Genomic DNA, 22,618 nt, shown 5'->3' on the forward strand with positions numbered 1-22,618 from the left:
TGAAAATGCCAACACAAAACTTGCACCAGCTTCTCAAAATATCTAGAAGCTTGTCAGTTTTAGAATCTTTTTTAACATGAATAAAACTTATGGATGCAAGAATAGTGTAGAAAAAGAATGTTTGGAGTGATCTTTCATAGCAGAAGTCTCTTTCTTTAGCAGTACACTTTAAGGGATGATGCTGTGATGTAATGTATGACATGTTTCCAAACATTATTGTTAATTGGTAGATTAAATATAAATTAATAGTTTTGCTTCCCTAGTGAGGAAACTGAGAAACAAAATGTGGAAAATTCTTAGACTCCTGGGAAGAATTATCTTTATCCTTTTATTATATCAGCTTGATGAATGTTTACAGCAATAATCAGTGGAGCAAATTTCAGTAAAATCTCTAAAATAAAGGCTCATTTTATTTGCGTGTGTGTATATACACACATATGCAAACACATACACACATATACACAGATATGTGTGTGTATATATATATATCTATAGATAGATACATCTCCTTGCCTCTAACTATACATATGTCTACCTATCTACATCAAAAGAAAGCATTTTAAAAGAAAACAGATTATATATTCTCAAGGTCAGTTCAATAAAGGTAATGTTTATTTTTCTTTGGTTTTTAAAATATTATTTGAAATTTAAATATTTACATTTATTAGGGATGAGTACTTATTTCTTAGTCTTTTACTTTATACAGGTAATATTTCTGAAAATTAATTTTAGGTTAAAACATTGTTTGCACTGAATAGATCTTGCTTTATTATTGATCTTAAGTTACTTTTCATGTATCATAACCTTTTTTGTGTGAAAGCTGAAGTGGTTTTGAGTCTGGTTTTTGATGCTTACCAATACTGTCAATATGTAATTATTTAAACAAAAGCATTATCAGGAATGTCTCTTTATATTTAATATTAAAATACCCTCTCATATCCCATCGTCAACTCTTTTACCCTATACTCTCCCCATTTTACCAGTTGTAGTCAAATTATTCTTAATAATTGTCATATCATGAGTTAAGCAAATAAAACATCTTACTGTTTCTTTAGTTGACTCCCATATACTGCTGTAAAGAAATAAAGAAATATTCTCAAGTCTGGCTACATAAGTAGACTTGAATTAACATGAATAGATGAATAGACAATAAGTCAACTCGGAGACATAATTAGCTAAGCAACTAAATGTATAATTTGTAGAAATAAAACTATGAAGCAGAGAGATTGTGTAAAATAGCTGAGCAAAACGGGCGTGGTGGCGGGCGCCTGTAGTCCCAGCTACTCTACTCGGGAGGCTGAGGCAGGAGAATGGCCTGAACCCGGCGGCGGAGCTTGCAGTGAGCCGAGATCAAGCCACTGCACTCCAGCCTGGGTAAAAAAAAAAAAAAAAAAAAGGTGAGCAAAAGACAAAACCACTCTTTATTTGGCACACAAAATATTTCTCCTTAGTAGTCATCAAAAAAATGATAGCTATTTTGAAAATACTTGGCTTTGGGCCATTTGATGATTTATGAGTAAAAAACAAAACATAATCCCGTCATTTCCACCAATGGAGTATGATCTAGCTAGGTGGCAGTTTCCATTTATCTTGGCAGAAGTATCATTAATTTAGTCTGTTTATTCCAGTAATCTTAACTAGTTACAAGTCTGCAACATTGCACCTTTGATTAGCTCTGTGAAAAAGAAGTCTTGAAGTGAAAGGATCTCCCATTCTTTCTATATTTGGCAGCCTTAACTCTATAAGAATGTCCATTTTACCACTTCTTTTATATACTCCTGCAGCTGCTTTCTCTCGTCTTCCCACTGTGAGATATTAAAAATCTGGTGGGAGTTTTCTCCAAGTTTATCTGGATGGAGAAAAAAAACACCAGAATAAGCTTGTCCAAATTAAAAATACCTTGAAACTGGAGAGCCTTTAGACTGAGTTCTCTGCAAATCATTCGGGGTGACTCTGACAATTGAAGATTATTATCTGTTGATCTTGAAGGTTATATGAGAATATGTTGTAAACTAGAAGCTGTAAGTTAGAAGCTGGAAGATTTACTGGAGTGATCTGTAACTGTTCAACAAACAACATTATATAATTAAAATATTTGAAGCTCAGCTTCATTCTAGTTTCTGCATTTTTATTTAACATAAAATGATTTTCTTTAACACTTGTGTGCTAACATGGAATTACTTTGCAGAATGAGCCTCTTTTTTTTTCTTCTTTGGCCAGATGAAGTTCAAACAGAATTATAGACTACCCTGACGTTGCATTATGGAAGATGCAAATGTAAGAGTGTGACATCTTTGTGTGATTCCATGACTATTCTTCAGAATGGAATTTGGAAATTCAAGTCCTGAGTGATATTTAAGGATTTAACATATCTTATGTTTTTCTAAAAGGAAAACTAATTATTATTGCAAATCTTCATGACACATATATGACTCATCATAAAATTTGTGTTAGATATACTGATCGGTGATATAAGTAAGGTAGGGGTAGCCACAAATAACATCAGTTATAAACATGCACATTTTATTAGCAATCATGTACAATTTCCACATGACAATATGTCTAAAGACTAGTTCTGATTATAAAGTAAGTTTTCATGTAGGAGAAAATTATTTCTCAAAAACAATTCTGTTACAGGCCAGGTGCCATGGCTCAAGACTGTAATCTCAGCACTTTGGGAGGCCAAGGCTGGTGGATCACGAGGTCAGGAGTTCAAGACCAGCCTGGCCAAGATGGTGAAACCCCATCCCTACTAAAAATACAAAAAATTAGCCGGGCATGGTAGCAGGTGCCTGTAATCCTAGCTACCAGAGAGGCTGAGGAAGAGAATTGCTTGAACCCAGGAGGCGGAGCTTGCAGTGAGCCGAGACTGCACCATTGCACTCCAGCCTTGGTGACAGAGGGAGACTCTGTCTCAAAAAACAAACACACAAACAAAAGCAATTTTGTTATATAATTTAATATTTGTTTTCCCTGTTTGCATGATATCTTTCTTTTGATGTAGATAGATATACATATAGTTAGAAGTATGGAGATGTGTATATATTTATATGCACACACACACACACATATATATCTGTGTATATGTGTGTGTATGTTTTTGCATATGTGTATATTTACACACACACACATAAAATGAACTTATGAGCCCTGTCTCTGCTTTTGAGTCACACACCCACATAAAATGAGCCTATAATTCCTGTCTTTGCATTTGAATTTCAAAAGACCTTGACAATGTTAAGGAAACTATTTTATATTCAGATAATTCTATCAAAGCTAAGGAAAATATTGAACAATATGAGGTTAGATGTAATATTCCTTGGTGTATATGTTTATTTTACTGAATCTCAGGTTATTTTAACATATGAAAAAAATAAGTCTCAAAGAATGAATATGAAAGGACAACATATCTATAATTAGATATTTTACATGTGGAAATCCTAGGGAAGGATGTTAAGATTATATAAGGTCAAGATATAGATTACATGGCTAAACATAGCATTTATGAGATTAATATAAAACCTAAGTAATGGAATAGCTGTGCTATCGTCTAAATATTTATGTCTCCTCCAAATTCTTATGTTAAAATCCTAACCCTCAAGGTGATGGCATTAGGAAGTGGGGCCCTTGGAATGAGATTAGGTCGTAAGAACAGATATAGCATTACTCAGATTAGTACCCTTATTAAAGAGGTCCCAGAGAGCTACCTAGCCTCTTCAGCCATCATATCAAGGTAGAATGGAAAAATGGAAGTCTATGAAGAAGTGTGTGCTCACCAGACACCAAATCTGCTGATGCCTTGATCTTGAACTTTCCATCTTCCAGAATTGTGAGAAATAAATGTGTGTTGTTTATAAGCTACCCAGTCTATGGTATTTCGTTATAGCAGCCCCAGTAGAATACAAGCTGCATTGCAAATTACAGAAGATGGATTTTAAAGTGTTCTCTTTGTAATTCTGTTAATAACTTTAAAAGCCCAGCCTCCAGAAAATAAACTGAAAATATTTCACTGGGATGAGAACCCTGGCATTTTGAAAGAATATGCCATCTGACCTTCAAGAATAGCAAAGTTGACAACTGACATCATACTATACTTTTTCTGATAAATTCAGCACAGTAAAATTCAGCCAGAAAATACAATATAAGTTAAAATAGATACATAATTTAAGTATGTGATTTTTTTTTATATGGAGTCTCACTTTGTCACCCAGGCAGGAGTGCAGTGGTGCAAACTCAACTCACTGCAACTTCTGCCTCCCAGGCTCAAATTTTTCTCCTGCCTCAGCCTCCCATGTACCTAGGATTATAGGTGCCTACCACCACGCCTGGCTCATTTTTGTATTTGTAGTAGAGATGGGGTTTCACCATGTTGGCCAGGCTGGCCTTGAACCCCTGACCTCAAGTGACCTGCCTGCCTTGGCTTCCCAAAGTGCTGGGACAAGTACAGGTTTGAGCCACCACTCCCAGCTTGATTGTTAATTTAAGATATTTTGTGCACAGATTCTTAATTTAAGAAACTTAATATGTGTCCATAGAAATGTTGGAATGAAATGGTGCAACCAGAAACATTATCCAATACAATTACATCATCCTTCTCCTGTGACATTCTACACTCATAACAATTGTGAATATTTGTTCAACTTTTACCTCTTCTGTGAATTCTAACAGGTATTTCTTTAGCTTACGATTTTATTTCCAGCACTTTGCTCAACAAATATTTGTGTTACAAAATGATTAATTCAACATGCTTTGCATAGCAAAGGTTTTTCCCACCTGGGTGATAATTCCATTTTATAGTTTACACTAAAAATTATTTCATATCCATTATGATATATAAATCTACATAGAAGAAAGAGCAGGTAGTTTTAATTTTCATTTCATGCCTTGGGGAGATTGTTACCTACTTAAGAACACACAATTCTAATCGGCAAACCTTGGATTTTTATTCAGATTTTTTTCATAACAATTACATTATTTTTGAATAACCCAGGGAGGCCCTCTAAAGCCTTAGTTTTGATTAGGAATTTAAATTCTGTATGTATACATCTTTTCACATTAACTTGCAAAACTGCACATAGAGATTTATAGAATAAAAATATATTGTGCACAATAACAAATTTTCAATTCAATTAAAACTGAACTATCTCTCATGTTCTTTGTTAATTTCCCCCCCCCCCATGATGCTGTGGTTGGATTATTTCAGGAATGACTTCCAATGAAGTGGTCCTGTCCTACACTGACACTGAGTTCGGTCATGTGGCTTGCTTTGGACAATGGGGCACTAGAAAATATGACGTAAGAGAACTGAAAAGCCCTTGCTCACTGGAGTTTTCCCCCTCAGTGCTCCTGGGAATGCTTCTTTCACCATTGGAAGGATCCCAAGCTAGCCTATAAGAAGATGAAACCACAAGCAACAGAAACTAGCTGTCCCAGCTGAGGCCCGGTCGTCTCTTTCTTAGTCAACCCACCAGCTGACGGGAGCTCCATGAGGGTTCCATGTAGGGCCAGCAGTATTACTGTCCAACTAAGCCCAGTCAAAATCTCTAACCTACAAAATCTAAAACAAATAAAACTTTGGTTATTATTTGAAGCCATTAAGATTTGGAGTGGTTTGTTACACAGCAAAGGGTAACTAACACAAAATGTTAAAAGAATCTTTCAAAAAACATTAAAATAGTATGTATAGGTATATATAATTCTTGCATGCAATTCTTTACCAAGTTCGTGAAGTCAGTTAGAAAGAAGAACTATCCAAGACACCTTCAACATTTTCAAACCAGATTTACAAAACTGCTTCTAAAAATAAATGATTCTGCTCCATGGTCAAACAATGACAGATAACTGTAGACCATCCCCAAACTGTCAAGTACAGAATCTTGTTTTTCCTCTTGGCTGAGAGCACAGTACTGGATCCTGTCATTTCTACAGATTGGAAGCAAATCCTAGTTTCCTAGTTCCTTCATATACTGTATAAAACACGGTTGCATTTCCTAGAGTTCACCATCTCTATATAAAAACATTAGTGTGTAATTCTCCCTCTACATACACCTTTTTATTTTCCTGTTCCCTGTTTAAAAAAAATAATAAAATAGAGGTCTGATGATGTAGATTTTGGATCCTGCTTTCCAGCATGCCAAACATTGAACACATAGAGGGAATTTTGTATGTGAAGTCCAAGGGAAGGAAAATGCTGTGCTCCATAACATAGGTACTAGTCATAATATGTAATAAAATATAAACTGCCAATAAATAAAACCACAGAAAAGTGTTCCTCTGTATATTTCTACTACCCATAAATAACCTACCAAAGCTGAAATGTAAAAATTAACAGAAGGAAAGCAGATCATTTAAGAAATTGGATAAAATAACTTGCTCTCTTAAGACATGCATTCATTTGTCCACACCCTGTTGATATTTCTTTGATTCCAATGGGATCCTGGAGGAGGTACACACAGTGAAAGAGGAAATGAGACTCTAGCCCTAAGAGTGCCAATCATAACTGCACTGTCCATAAAGATGTTTGCATTTGCCTTTCAGGAATGTTTTTGTAGAGATTAGCAACTGTTAACTGGCAGTAGGCTAGATTCTCCTCAGGGAAACAAGAATCTGTACAAGGAGTTCACTGGGAACACTGTTAGAACAAATCATTTGTCATTCAAAAAAATGCAAGAAGGGGACCAAAAAAGCAATTAACTTAAAAATATTATTTAGGTCTCCTTAATTGGAGTCCAAAAACCTAAATAATTTCAAAGTATTCTCTGAGTGGGTAGCAGAATTTTGAATTACTGAGACCAATACAATTTCAAAAATATTTTGGGTAAAGGGGCAGAAATATTTACCAATGATCTATGTGTCCTTGCCTTTCATCATTTCCCAGCCATCTTGCACCTAAGCTGCACCATTTGACTATTCTAGACATTAGTGTGTAAATAGAAGTGACATGGCTAATTTCCAGGTGAAAACATTTAAAGGTCAGTGCATAAACTTCCAATTCTTTCTTATTTCTTGTAGTTACCATGGACACCACATGTTGAGATGCTAAAGAGTCAGAACGGGTCTGTGAGTGATTATCTGGAACGCTGGACATGTAGAGTTTGTATGGAGAGTGAGTAAGTAATGAACATTTTTATGTTATGCCATTGAAATTTGAGGGTGAATGTGTTACTGCAACGTATCATACCCGATCCTGAGCAATAAAGAAAACTAATCTGGGGTTACCAACTTTCTAATATGCCAAATAAGGAGATTTTAACATGTAAGCACACACAATTCCTCACTGTATGCCATCATTATGTAAAAGAAATAATATTTTAAAACCCAAAAATACAGAAGGATAATAATCATAGGAGAATTCTTTCTTCAACTCAATAAGTATGGTTTTCTTTTAAATATCATTATATTATTTTTAATTTTGTCATTTTGCTGGCAAAATTTTATCATGGAATAGTATACCTGTCTTCCAACTGGTGTTCAAGAATTCTGGATCTAGGTATTTCAAATATGGCAAAGAAGACTTGGACCCAGGGCAATTAAAAAAGATCATATAATGACAATGTCCAGCTTTACCTGTCTTTCAGTGAGATCCAGATTCACTGCTATCTCGTATCGCCTCAGTCTGGTGAGATAATTATGATGGGCAAATTCTGCTTCAAGTTCTCTGATTTGCTCTTTGGTAAATGCTGTCCTTTCTTTCCTGGGTTTGCTGTTGACTTCTGACTTGTAATTTCCTTCCTGGGAGTCTGAAAAAAAAGGGAGACAGAATTGGTAATAACTCATTTATTCAAACACATGCAATCATATTATTCACAGTTATTGAATTACTACTTTTTCAGGTACTGTGCCAGACATGGAACAAATAGAGACCAAAGACAATAAGACTGACAGCAGCTCAACAGGGGGAGATATGATTCTTATTTTTTTCATCTTCCTTCAGGCAACTCACAGCCTATTTGGGAAAGCATGTAATTTTCTTCTTATAAAATATTAACAAAACCTCTAACTGCTTGTAATATGATATTAAGATAAACGAAAACTTCTCCACTTTTAGATATGAAGTTTTTTTTCATAAGTTGTTGAACATACGTACTTGAGGTCTAAGTAAGATTGAACATAGTAATCCTTTAAAAAGTGGCATCTTAATATAGGAGTATTTGAGAAATTCAAGCATTTAGCAACTGGACCATAAAAAATTTTATGCTGAGACTGAGCATATGTAAAAGCATGTGTGTACTTATTGGCTTTTTTATCTGTATTTAAGTAAAATTCTTGAGGGCAATAGCAATGTTCTTTTATTTTATATTATACTTAGTCCAACATGGAATCTATAAATGAAATTGTGTTCATATGACTTAAACTATGGATAGAGTTTTAAAATGTGTTTTTCATTATACATAAGATAAACTTAAGACGCACAACATGTACCATCAGTGATCTACAACATCCAATCTTATAATGCAGTGTAAAATACCAATAACAATTTTGAGCATGTCATTCCATTTTTCCTCTTAAGGGTTCAAGACATAATTAACATATAGAATTTCTTTTATCCTCATAAATACCCCTGAAATGTAGGTCAGAAGGCATTCTTAATATACTAAAAAGCAGAACGTGAATCAATAGTAAACACACACACACACACACACACACACACACACACACACACCAAGCAAAAAGTAATCATACCCAGCTCTAATAACTTTGGGCAAATTTATCCTCAGTGAAATATCAATATAATCAAGATAAAAGGGCACATTAATGCTCTTCTGAAAATTATTTCTGGTATCTAATTATTTTTGCACATGTACAAACAAGCAGTGATATCTTTAAAAAGTGTGAATACACTTAACTCTTCTAGGAGCCCAAATGATAGAAAATTGATGTAGAAAGATGATCATTAACCAAAGGTTTCAAAGAGTGACATTTTAATTGTTTTTTTAATTGACAAATATAATACGGCATGGCTTATACAGGATCTTTTTAGATTATGGTTTTTTTCATGCAATGATGCTTAAATATGCTAAGAAGTACCAAAATGAATTTTTTAGTGTTCTATTTCTTTCTATCTGCCCGAGGGATGTTTAACTGAACTAAAGAGGACCCTGCATAATCAAAATTCACTAGACAAGGCACTTTGATATGAACACTTTTATTTTGATTCTGAGCAGTATCTAAGTGAGCCAGATGTAAAGTTTTCTAGGTCTAGCAGCAGCAGCAGCAGCAGCAGCACCAATAAGTTGCCTCAACAACTTGGCACACTGACCATTACTTATCCTCTGATGGATCACAGAGTGTTTCACTCACTGGTGCACTGGCACTATCTAAAACTCTTCATTCACTGACCACATTTCTGGGCTTGTCACGTATCCCTGTATCAGCTAGCTTCTCACCTTAGCAGGGCATGTGGGGCTTTATCCAGCACAAAAGTAGTTTGTGACATGTCATGCACAGGTTGATTGCACTTTATAGAAAGCCACTGGGACCAGGTGAGTGACATAAGAGATGATGTGTGTGCTGTCAGGTAGGACATGTTTACATGGTGCCAACTTACCTGGCTGTAAGGATGGAAACTGCAGTCCATCATCCAATTGCCTTTAGCTACAGATATGTCAACATCCACATTGGTGGAGCATTTAGCTATTCTGGCACTGTGTGAGCAACATTTCCAAATGATTGATTTTTTTTTAACTTTTCTGTGGGCTGTTCTTGCAGCCTGCAAACTCAGTCACAGTACAGAATATTCAGATAACAAGACCCTCTCACAAGCATCCATGTTCTCAGGTGAATTGAAAGAACTTTTGCCAATTTGGATCCCTGCTTTGCCTAAAATCTGTGGCTGATTATTCTTTATGTGGAGACAATGCTCTTTTCCTTTCAGTCAAGCAACTCTGGAAACTGACAGTAAAGCCAGCACATTTTTTCTCATGAGCAATTCAATTTGAATGATTCATGGTTAGCACATTCCCTTATGTAAGCATGAATGAACAAATTCAAATTCAGGAAAGGCTTTGACTTGTATTTATTTGAGTTTCTTTGAAAGTGATCTTCTTTAACTTTTGCGATATTCAAAAGTACTTCATAAATACCACACAGTCACACAAACAAAAACACAAAACATGGGCCAATGCTCAGAAGGACACTCACAGGTAATGGGTCTATATACACACTCATTGTAACTAGAAATATACAACAGGAGGTTTATACAGCCAGTGACTGGATTTAAGCTCAAATCTGGCTGTAGTTCAATATTTAAATCCATAAATTATTTACTGAATGTTTGAATACCAAACCAAAAATTGCTCACAAAGTGAAATCCAATGACTAAAATGAAGTAAGTTGTGCACACTCATATTTATAACCACAGAAGGAACCATTAAATTGTAATTAAATTACATTAAATTACATGACAGAGAGTGGATATATGCTTCTTGATATCACCTCCTGTGAGAGAGAACGTTCATGTAGTTGAAGTGGCACCAGTGTTGATTAATCCAGCTACTACTTTTACCCTTGTATGGTAAAAGGTACTTTTACCCTTGTAGTGTGGTTTCCATCACAACCCTCATTCTCTTTTATTAAAAACATGCTTCTTGGAATTGCATTTCTGGATTTGTATTTCCTACAGTCTTGGGTTTTTAAAATTTTTTTTACCTCTTTCTTTACAGTTTCCAAAGCCTATCACTTGCTGACCTGAAGGCCTCTACTGCCATTACCTAACTAGACTTTCTTCGGTAGAAAATGGGTGGAAGATTTGCACCATGCATTTGACAATTTTTGCATCAGTTTCCATCTGTTTCCCAGCTGTTTTAAGTGAGGCAAAAGTCCCTCCCTTTTCTTCAACCTCCCATATCCTATGCCAAATGGTAGGTGCTGAGGGGGGAATCTGGACACTGCCTTCCTTTCTTCCCTACAACCACAAACAAAATGTCACCATCTGTACAGTGTATTCCAATGTAAAATACTACAATTGTTGTTTTTCGTCTCAGATACTTTAATGCACCTGTGGGTCCATTCACACACACTCTCAGCACTTCGAGGAAATGTTGACTTATGTGTTCAGGTATGGTTGGCAGTCCCAGTTCCCTAACCTTTTGCTCCCTGGGACTACGCTAATGGAAGAAGTCTGCAATACTTCCGTGGAGGATAAAAATTGCCCTCCAAGGATCATTTCTGTCTAGCATTTAGAACTTCTCCACATGTGACTTTTTATTTCCCCTAGTGCAAGAGAATGCCAAAAGATAATAATGTTTTATTGAAGACAAGTAATGGGAGGGCTTGGTCTGTTCACTAGTGGCACAGAGTGCTATTTAGCAAAAGAGAAATAAAAGTACGATTGAGACTATTTTTGGCTAGTCTGGGTAAACGTATTAGCTCGTTTAAATGAAGAACATAATTTACCTATGTCTGTAAAATATCAAAATGGAATGGAATGTCTATATAGCTTGGACTAATATAAATTCTTATTCCATATCCTGAAGAAAAATGAATACTAAGCCTCAGCATATTGATGTAACTTTCGTATCAATGTTTTGTAAACTATTCAAAATGAGAGATATTTCATTATTTATTAACAAAACTGCACCGACACGTAGTTATGGAAAGCTAATAATTTTTACGTAGCCATAGGGATTGTGGATGGAGGCAGAAAACTTTATGAAATCATTCTATTGCTGCTAGTAATTCTCACATTTAAAGGGGAAATTGCCTTCTTTATGGGCACTTATCCAACTTGCTACTCCTGCTTATTAATGAGTGAGCATTTCAGCTTTTCAGTGTTTCTTCTCTTTTCAAAGTAAACAACCTTCTCCAGGAGTTCTCAAATCCTCTTGCCAATCCACTCTCCAGATTTGAGAACCACAGTCATAGTGAGCTACTATGATTCATGAATGTGTCTATTATACACTAATGTGTGTGAGGAGTTAAAAATTGGATCGAGCACCACTATGTTACATCCAGAATAGGATAGCCACAAAACATCTATTATTTCTTGTACCTCTTTGATAGCTATAATAATACTTTCTCTTACAAAGCAAACCCAAATTTTACATACCAAAAAAGGAATTTCCATTGATTTTTAATTATTATTGTAATAGTTGTCTTCAAAATGCAAAAAAAAAAATCATTGTACGTGCTGAGCAGTGATTATCAATTGGCAAATGTACTCTTTTTCACTGTCTGTCCTCTCTGCTCAATATCTTGGTTAATCATGGGTTTGTCTAATATGCTTTCATGGAGGAAATAAATCAGATAAATCCCAATTTAGTATAATTGAAGATAGATTATTTTTGTTATATTTATGTAGCCAATTATATGTCTTGAACAAGTAATTTATAGGGGATATCCTATTTATTCCTGTTAAAGGCATTTAAGTTCATACATAGTGGTCTATATTGAAAGAGTAACTGTATAGCTAAAAATTTTATGTAATACGGCCGGGCGCGGTGGCTCACGCTTGTAATCCCAGCACTTTGGGATGCCGAGGCGGGCGGATCACGAGGTCAGGAGATCGAGACCACAGTGAAACCCCGTCTCTACTAAAAATACAAAAAATTAGCCGGGCGTGGTGGCGGGCGCCTGCAGTCCCAGCTACTCGGAGAGGCTGAGTCAGGAGAATAGCGTGAACCGGGGAGGCGAAGCTTGCAGTGAGCCGAGATTGCGCCACTGCACTCCAGCCTGGGTGACAGAGCGAGACTCCATCTCAAAAAAAAAAAAAAAAAAAAAAAAAAATTATGTAATAGTTTTTCAATTTAAGTTTATAGACTTGACTTTTTCTCAATATATATAGGCTTATGTTTACACCACTCATTCTTAAAATGAGATCGATGAAAATTTTATGCACATGATTGCATCAGTATTTAGCAATAGCTACTTACATAAGAAAATATTACAATTGCTAACTTATAATTTGTGCTGTACAAAGCAATGATATAAAAGGGAAAAGTATGAAGATTTGAGATGCTTTATAAAATCTATGTATTTTACATGTTATTTTAATATGAAAGAGAATTTTAATTTTTGGAAATATCATAAATTTATCACAGGCTATAACATTTTACCAAAAGGAAAAGAGCAAGTTAAGCCAAGGTTAAATGTGTGTGTGTGTGTGTGTGTGTGTGTGTGTGTGTGTGTGTGTGGAGAGAAAGAGAGAGAGACAGAGGAGAAAATAGCACAAGATTATTCTTAAATTGGTAAAAATTTAGCAACAGCATAGATATGGATTTGAAAAATTTGCAAACACATATCTCAGAATTTGTACAAAAATAAAATACTTAGGTCTCTAAAGTCCTCCATACCTTAGATGTAGATGTTTCCTTGAAGTAGGTAATAAAATTTCCTTGGCATTGCATTGCATTCCTGGAATAAACTGGCGACTATTAGAACAAAGTCTTTCTTTTTGCTTCCTCCTCTCTTCTCTACAATTTTGAGATGATGGAAGTTACAGAAATTTTAGCCATTTTAAAATAGGTGTGTAGTACGTAACTCATTTTAATTCCTTATTTTTTGTGCCCATCAATATATGAATTCAGTTTTACCTTACAGCCTGTTTAGTGAAGCCCCTTATTTTTAAATGATGAGATTTTAATGTGTCATTTTGTTTTAATTTTATCTTTCCTTTTCTAGAATTTATTATTATGTGATGGTTCCTCATAGTAAGAAGATGCCAACCCAAAGGTTCTTCCTCCATGACCTAAGTACAAAGACAAATTCACAAAAAACTAAAAATGGTGATGAAATTAATATCATGATTAATGTGCAATTCCAAATCCATTTAACAAAAACAAAGTATTTTTGTTAAAAATATTTTTAAAGGCCGGAGACACATAAAATAGGAATATAATGCAATTTACTTGAGTCAAATTTGACACAGATTTGATTCTTCTAACTACCAACTTCAAAGCACTTAATGCGAAAACAAAACCGGGACAAATCTTCTGGGTAAAAATAAACTTTGTAGATTTTGCTATACATTTCTAGGCTTAGGAAGAGTTTACAGAGTACAGAATTGACTTTATGGCTCTTGCTATAGTCCAGAGAGAAAACATAAACTAAAGAAAGATCATGGCTATCCATCCAACAAAACAAGGCACATGTGCCTGGATCTGTCTAATAACTGTAGGTGTCATCGTTTGCACCTACAGTGGGACTAAAGGCCCTAATTAAGACTTTTTGACATAAAGCATTCCATTCCATTTTCCCTGATTATATTAGTTTAAAGAGGGTACCACTTCTGTCAGCTCCCTTCAAACTCCTTCTGTTCCTTTCTTACAATGCTTACCACATTATGTCACTGTACGGATGCTTTCTTTCCTATACTAGAACGTAAGTGTTTGAGGCCAATTTTTGTTCCAGTTTATTCAGACATTGGAGGTCAATAAAAATAATACTTGCATTCACACTTAATTTTAATACACGCAGAAGCAATAGGCAAGATAGTGAAGAGAACTCAAGCTTCCACATTTGTCCCCCATTCACCTCCTATTCAGCTCTTATGTCAGCAAATGGCCTGGAATTACATGGTGTTACTGCATATTTGAGAAGATAGGGAGGGAAAGAAACTATTTTCACAAATTAAGGACAATAGTAACTTGGCAAAGGCCAAGAGAATTGTGACATTTCTAATTTACATCTGTCAACAGGGCAAAAAGGATTGAGCCCTCTTATGGCATCAGATAACACCATACAGATTTGCAGTGTGATGCCAGAAAATTCACCACCAATTCTGCTGGTAGTGCAGTAGAACCCTTGGACATGCAACAGGAAAACTTCCATAGAGTTTTTTATTTATATTATGAAAGACAAGTCCACACCTTCTCAGAGTGTAAGGACTTGCATTTATGCTGTAATTCTGAGCCATTTCTTTAGCAAGTCATCATAGTGGCTTTAATGCATTTTTAAGCAGTGACGTAGAAATTATTGAACTTTTCATTATTTTCATGTCTGCTTTGCTTCTCTGGATTCTAGAATCTGGGTAACTTACGATTATTAATTTTGTCTTCTTCATCTTTGTATTTCTAATATTAAGCACCTACTATTCTGCTTATCTTTGATTTTATGATCTGGTTATAGATTACAATTACAGAGATAACCCTAAGGAGCCTTGTTCTGGCATAGAAATTTAACTGACCTTCAGCTTAGAAAAAGGAAAAGTATCATTTATTATCGCTTTCTATTAACTTTTAAGACATGTTCACACATATCTCGTGTTACTAATGGCAGACAGGTAATGTTATCTTCATTCTATATTTATAATGATATCTCCAAACATGTTCACATAGAAAAGTACCAAATCAGTCTCCCTATTATAAAATTTGAAACCAAAATGATTGAATGTTATACTAAGTGAAGGAACATATTGCCCAGAGATTACAGTTCTGAACCTCAGCACTATTGACCTTTTGGATTAGATAATTCTTGTTACATTTATATTCAATGAAACATAAACGTATTCAAAATAAAGATGTTCGGTGTGAGGCAGGGACAGTTCTGGGCTTTGTAGAATGTTTGGAACATCCCTGGCTTCTACTTACTGGATGCTTGTAGCAAACCTCAACCTTAATTTTAGTGTTGTCAGATAAAATATGGTTCTCCCAATCCAATTTGAACTTCAGACAAACAATAAATAAAGTTTTAGTGTGTTACAAATATTACACAAAGCATACTTGTATTTTAAAATGTTTATTGTTGTATGAAAATTCTAATTCAACCAGATATCTGCAGTTTAATTGGTTAAATCTGGCAATCCTAAATTGCCAACGTACCCCATGGGGAAAAATTGCTCCCAGTAGAGAATCATCACATATAGATAATATTTGGATGAAGATATCAATAACTTTCAGTTATACAACTCTCTCTAGGAATGATCAACATGATTCATAAGTTGCATGCATTATTTATGTGTAAATAATCCCACCTTTATACTGTGGTCACGCCTTGTCTCCTCCAAGCCAATGACGAGATTATTTGCAGATAAAATTGTTCAAGAAGAGATTTTGTCAGTGCTAATTCACCCAAAATATAACTGCAGAATAAGTGACTGTAACTTCAGAGGATTATCCACACAGAACAGTAAAATGACACATATGGCATCACCATAGAAATTGCCATGTCCCTAAGCCATCCCTTAGTGGTGTCACAGTTTCAATAAATTTCAGAGGGAAGTATTATGTTTCTACAATGCATCAAAGCCCATAAGCGCAAATAATAAATCAACTATTTGATTACTATTTCATTTAATTAAATACTTACTGAATTAATAAATATTGACTCTGTAGGCACGCATTTTAGAAATTGAGGAGATTCTCACAAACCATCTATTTCCACCTGCTCTCTACCTGAGAAAAGTGAGGCTCAAAGTGGCTGAAGGGCTCATCAATGGTAACAAATAGTCACAGACTGTTTCTAGGCCTAAGTGTCATTCAGCTACAGAAACCAACAGGAATACATTTTATGAACTCCCGAAATATCCTTTACCTACTGCATGGCCTTTTCACAACGAGGATTTGAGGACCACTGCCATTTAATTGTGATACTAAATATGGTTATGAAATCTAAAATACTCAAACAGAATCTTGAGTACCAAAGATTCCAAATACACAGATATTAAGAGCATCCGCTCTGCTCCTTATCTGCTTATTCAACCCCTATTGTCTCCACTGTGCTCATCTTTAACACAGACTTTAAGTGAAGAGGGTTAAATTACGCAAATCATGTAGAACAATGCCTACATATTACGAGCACTCAATAATCAATTGTAAACTCTAGCCTTTATTAGGAGAGGACTGTGGTCCAAGGCCTTAGCAATGGAAAATTATGCATTTGATAAAATCATGTGTTAGAATTAGTGTTTTTAAATGTAGGAAAATTTTGTTTTTAAAATGGACCTCAATCTAAAAATCTAAGAATTTAGGAATTTACACAGTGACTAGCAAAGTTCCACTTTACATTGAAAAATGGTTGGGCCCCTAAAAGTATCTATGTGTTATTTTTGGCTAATGTACAAATGAAGCTGAAAGTTTAATTGCAATTTTCCAAGGAACCTGGGGAGGTGACACTTTACAAGGCTTAGTGGTATCAATGTATGAAATTTTATTTCCTCTGGAAGTTTTATTTGGAAATTCAACGAAACATAACCAAACCTGGCATACCCAATAAAATGGAGTCAGATAGTGTGCTTGTGTTTGTGTGAGTATGTGTGTTTCTTCTCTTTTAGAGTCCTGGCAAACAGGTACATAAATTTAGGAAGATAGGAGTCACATTCTGCCTAGTTGTTAAGGTATAATAAAGTTTAATTAATACTTTTAAATGGATTTTTAGAAGACCAAGATAAGAAGTATTTACTGAAAACACAAGCTGATTCTCTTAAATGTAGTGCTCTTATTTGCTTACTTAGAAATATTCTCTAATTATGAGTTTCTTCATATAGAGGGTTTGAGAAAAAAAATCCCTTAGATATTTTTTGTGAAATAATCATATTGGAAGATTAATGACCAAGACTTTATAAATTGATTTTGCTTTAGTTTCAAAGTATAATAAACAAATTATAAACAATAATAAATAATGCATAAAGGTAACGAAATAAAACTAATTATAAAATACCAAACAATATGGGGTTCTAGCCCAGGCATCAGTTTCCTTTTGACTGCGCTAGTGAAGTTAAATTCTTGTGATCTGTTACATGATTGTAGCTGTACTGGCAAGAAGGAAAACAATCTCAGGTTGACGAATCTGTATTATAATCAAATTGTGATTGTTTTTTGCAAAGATTTTCCCAATTAGAGAGGATCTAAATCATTTCTTTGAAGATCTTAAATTCAATTATACATGCAATATAGAAATTTAAGAACATAAATGTAATTATTATCTGCCTCAGTCCATTTTGCGCTGCTATAACAGAATACCTGAGTGAATAATTTATTTAAAAAAACAAATTTATTTCTGACAATCCTAGAGGCTGAGAAGAAGTGCACGATCATGGCAGCAACATCTGGTGAGGGCTTTCTTGCTGCATCCTTAATGGCAAAAGGCAGAAGGGCAAAAGAGCACGATCCCATTCATACAAGCCCTTTTCATAGTGGCATTAATCCATTCATGGGAGTGAAATCCTCATGACCTAAACACCTCCCAAAAGGCCTCACCTGCCAACACTGTTGCCCTGGGGATCAAGTTTTCAACACATGAGTTTTGGGGAAAACATTCAGACCATAGAATTATCCATTCATTTATGATATTTTAGAGACTACCTTTAATGTTCTGTTGAGTAAATTATACTAGGAAAATAATTTCACTGAAATCTGAAATGTTTTTTAAAATCATACTTACTTTCATATTAGATTAAATGTGAAAGATGTTCTACACCTATTTCTGATCTCTGCCAAGATAGCATATAATGATACAGCATTAAGTTTTTGTGAATGTGAAGCTATCGTCTAGGTCTTACAGACAATCCTTGGGTGGTAATTGTATAACAAATTCAGGCACTCAAAACTCGCAATATTTTTTCCGTATGTCATAGGTTACATCTTATAATTTCTGAAATGATTCATAAGTTTCTTCCAGCTAGATACTAGATAGCATTCAGTATTCCATTACATGGCGGAGAGAAAGGGACTTGAAGCATACACATTTTTGTTTTACTTAACACGTGTGCTACCACCCACAAAAAGAGTACGTGCTTACTCCTAAAATGTAATTTTCCAATACACACACACACACACACACACACACACACATACACGTAAGACATACCATCTGCTAATCTTGCAATACTTCTCAATAAACAGAAAAATCTTAGTAGTATCCAGTTTTTTTTTTTTTTTTTTTTGACACGGAGTCTCGCTCTGTCGCCCAGGCTGGAGTGCAGTGGCGCAATCTCGGCTCACTGCAAGCTCCGCCTCCTGGGTTCACGCCATTCTCCTGCCTCAGCCTCTCCGAGTAGCTGGGACTACAGGCGCCCGCCACCACGCCCAGCTAATTTTTTTGTATTTTTAGTAGAGACGGGGTTTCACCGTGGTCTCAATCTCCTGACCTCGTGATCTGCCCACCTCGGCATCCCAAAGTGCTGGGATTACAAGCGTGAGCCACCACGCCCGGCCAGTATCCAGTTTTTAAAGTTTTTCATTGATTAAACAGAATTGTAGTTATAATTATAGCCGTATAACTTGAATAGTTTTGTTTACAACTCTAATTATTTAGAAGGAAAGAGTGGCTGAGGAATATATCAGGGGCTTTGAAGCCAGCAGACTTGAATTGGACATCCATTGTTGCTACTTACTGTGTGGCCTTCTGAAGTTGGTCTTTTGAAATTCAGATTCCCCATCTAAGAATCCACAAGATTGTTGAAAATAGGAGAATTAGAGAATTTAAAGTGTGTATATCTGAGATGTAGTATTAATTCAATAATACAAACCTACTATTAGTAATATTAAACTTAAAATGTACCAGGAGTAGGATGGTACTGTTATGTTTATTAGCCTTTTCTAAGTCAAATTTATTAGTTTACAAATTTCATTTGAATCATTTAACTTTCATTTGACACCTAACATTTAGTGAAATACACCTTTATTTCATTTTTAGTGATCTTGAACTTAGTAAAAAGATGATTTTTATTTTCTAGCTCTTTATTTTAAAGGATCCACAATCCTCATAATTTCTTTAAGCAATCAGCAAGAGTTGTGTATGATTACTTTTAAAAAAGTTAATAGGTTGTGAAAGTCTGTACACTTTTATTTCTTTCATGTTTTATAGCTTTGCTGCTAAAAAGTGCAGTCAAGTTTAAAGCATAAATTATTTTTCTGAGTGCAATTAAATGGCATTATCTTTTATTTATGAATGTTTGTGTGTGTGGGCATATATATTTACAGTTAACACACTTAAAATACTTTGTTTTATTTAGTCTTCATTGGTCTCATATGCATTTAGTCAAATTCATGCAAATTTTGTGCATACATAAAACATTTCTAGATCTTCTTTATTGTTTAGGTTCAGCGGGGTACATGTGCAGGTCTGTTACGTAGGTATATTGCATAATCGTAAGGTTTGGGCTTCTAGTGAACCCATCACCTAAATAGCAAACATGGTAGTATTTTTTACCCTCTCCTCCTTCTCTCTTTCCCTTTTTGGAATCCCCAGGGTCTATTATTTCCATCTTTGTGTCGATGTGTGCCTATTGTTTGGCTTCCACTTGTAAGTGAGAACATGTGTATTTCGTTTCTTTCTGAGTTACTTCACTTAAGATAACGGCCTCCAACTCCATCTCTATTGTTGCAAAGGACAGGATTTGATACCTTTTTTATGGCTCCATAATATTCCATGGTGCATATATATCACAATTTCTTTACGCAATGAACTGTTGATGGACATTTAGGTTGATTCCATAAATTTGCTATTGTGAATAGTGCTGTGATAAACATGATAAATAGGTGACTTTTTGATACAATTATTTCTTTCCCTTTGGGTAGATACCCAGTAGTGGAATTGCTGGGTGAAATTATAGTTCTTTTTATAGCTGAGAAATCTCCATACTGTTTTCTATAGAATATAAGCTAATTTACATTCCCACTAACAGTGTAAAAGTATTCACTTTTCTCCACATCCTCACCATCTGTTATTTTTTTGACTTTTTAATAATAGCCATTCTGACTGGTATGAGATGGTATCTCATGGGGTTTTTATTTGTATTTCACTGATGATTTGTGATGTTGAGCATGTTTTCATATGTTTATTAGCAACTTGTGTGTCTTCTTTTGAGAAGTATTTGTTCATGTCCTTTTTCTACTTTATAATGGGGTTGTCTGTCATTTTCTGGTGGATTTGTTTAAGTTCTTTATATATTCTGGATATTAGTCTTTTGTTGGATGCAGAGTTTTTGAATATTTTCTTCCATTTTCTAGGTTTTCTGATTATTCAATTGATTGTGTCTTTTGCTGTGCAGAAGCTCTTTAGTTTAATAAGTCCCATCTGTCTGCTTTTGTTTTTGGTGCATTTTCTTTTGAGGTCTTAATCTAAAGGCCAGTTTCTAAAAAAGTTCTTCCTAGATTTTCCTCTTTTTTTTTTTATAGTTTTGGGTCTTATGTTTAGATCTTTGATACATTCTGAGTTAACTTTTGTATACAGTGAGAGATAAGGTTCCAGTTTCATTCTTCTGCATGTAGCTAGCCAGTTTTCCCGGAACCATTTATTAAAAAGGGTGTCCTTTCTCCATGATTATTTTTGTTGACTTTGTTGGAGATCAGCTAGCATTAGGAGCGTGGCTTCATTTCTAGGCTCTCTATTCCGTTCCATTGATCTATGTGTCTATTGTACCAGTACCAAACTGTTTTGGTTACTAAAGCCTTCTAGTACCCTTTGAAGTCAGGTAATGTAATATCCCCAGTTTTGTTTGCTTTTGTTTTTTGTTTGTTTGCTTTGCTTATGATTGCTTTGGCTATTTGAGCTCTCTTTTTTGGTTCCATGTGGATTTTAGAATTGTTTTTCTAATTCTGTGAAAAATGACATTAGTAGTTTAACAGGAATTGTGTTGAATCTGTAGATTGCTTTGGGCAAACATAGTCATTTTAAAGATATTGATTCTTCCTATCCATGGGATGTTTTTCCATTTGTTTGTGTTATCTATGCTTCTATAATCAGTGCTTTGTAGTTCTCTTTGTAGAATTCTTTCACCTCCTTAGTTAGATATATTTCTAAGTTTGTTGTTGTTGCTGTTTGGGGTGTGTGTGTGTGTGTGTGTGTGTTTCTGGCTACCATGAATGAGACTGGGTTATTGATTCAGTTCTGAGATTGAGTGCTGTTGTTGTATACAATGAAATTGATTTTTATACATTAATTTTGTATCCTGAAACTTTATTGAAGTTATTTTTCACATCTGGGAGTCTTTTGAAGGAATGTTTAGAGTTTTCTAGATATAAGATCATGACATCAGTAAACAGAGGTAATTTTACTTCCTTGTTTCAAATTTGAATGCCTTTTGTTTCTTTTGCTTGCCCTGCTAGGACTTCCAGTACCATGTTGAATGTTGAATAGCAATGGTGAGAGTGGGCATCCTTTTCTTCTTTCAGTTCTTAAAGGGAATGTTTTCAAATTTTCCCTATTCAGTATGATGTTAGTTGTGGGTTTGTCATACGTGGCTCTTAGTATTTTGAAGTATGTTCTTCAATGCCTGGTTTGTTGAGGGTTTTTATCATGAAGGATGCTGGATTTTAACAAATGCTTTTTCTGCATCTATTGAGATTATCATATGGTTTTTGTTTTTAATTCTGTTTACATAGTGAATCATATTTATTGAGTTGTGTATGTTGAACTATCCTTGCTTCCCTGGAATTAAATTGAACGTGATGAATTATCTTTTTTGATATGTTGCCAGATTTGGCTTCCTAGGATTTTCTTGAGAATTTTTGCATCTATGTTCGTCAGAGATATTGGCTTATGATTTTCTTTTTGTTGTTGTTGTCGTTGTGGGCTTGCCATATTTTGATATCGTGGTAGGATGAGTTAGGAAGGAAACTCTCCTCCTTGATTTCTTGGAATAATTTCAGTAAGTTGGTACCACCTCTGTCTTATATGTCTGGTAGAATTTGGCTATGAATCCATTTGGCCCTGAGCTTTTGTTAATTGGTAGACGTTTTTT

At 34.9% G+C, this 22,618-nt stretch overlaps 1 protein-coding gene across 1 annotated transcript in view; it reads right to left on the reverse strand.

Moving 5' to 3' along the window:
* Positions 1 to 22,618, reverse strand: part of MEOX2 (mesenchyme homeobox 2) — a 75,588-nt gene that overhangs the window by 7,905 nt on the left and 45,065 nt on the right. The window contains exon 2 of the mRNA XM_003252593.3: positions 7,567 to 7,739. Within this exon, the coding sequence (XP_003252641.2) occupies positions 7,567 to 7,739 (173 nt within the window). The remainder of the gene's footprint in view (positions 1 to 7,566; positions 7,740 to 22,618) is intronic.

The sequence above is a fragment of the Nomascus leucogenys genome, chromosome 11 (genome assembly GCF_006542625.1).
Source record: "Nomascus leucogenys isolate Asia chromosome 11, Asia_NLE_v1, whole genome shotgun sequence".
NCBI lineage: Eukaryota > Metazoa > Chordata > Mammalia > Primates > Hylobatidae > Nomascus > Nomascus leucogenys.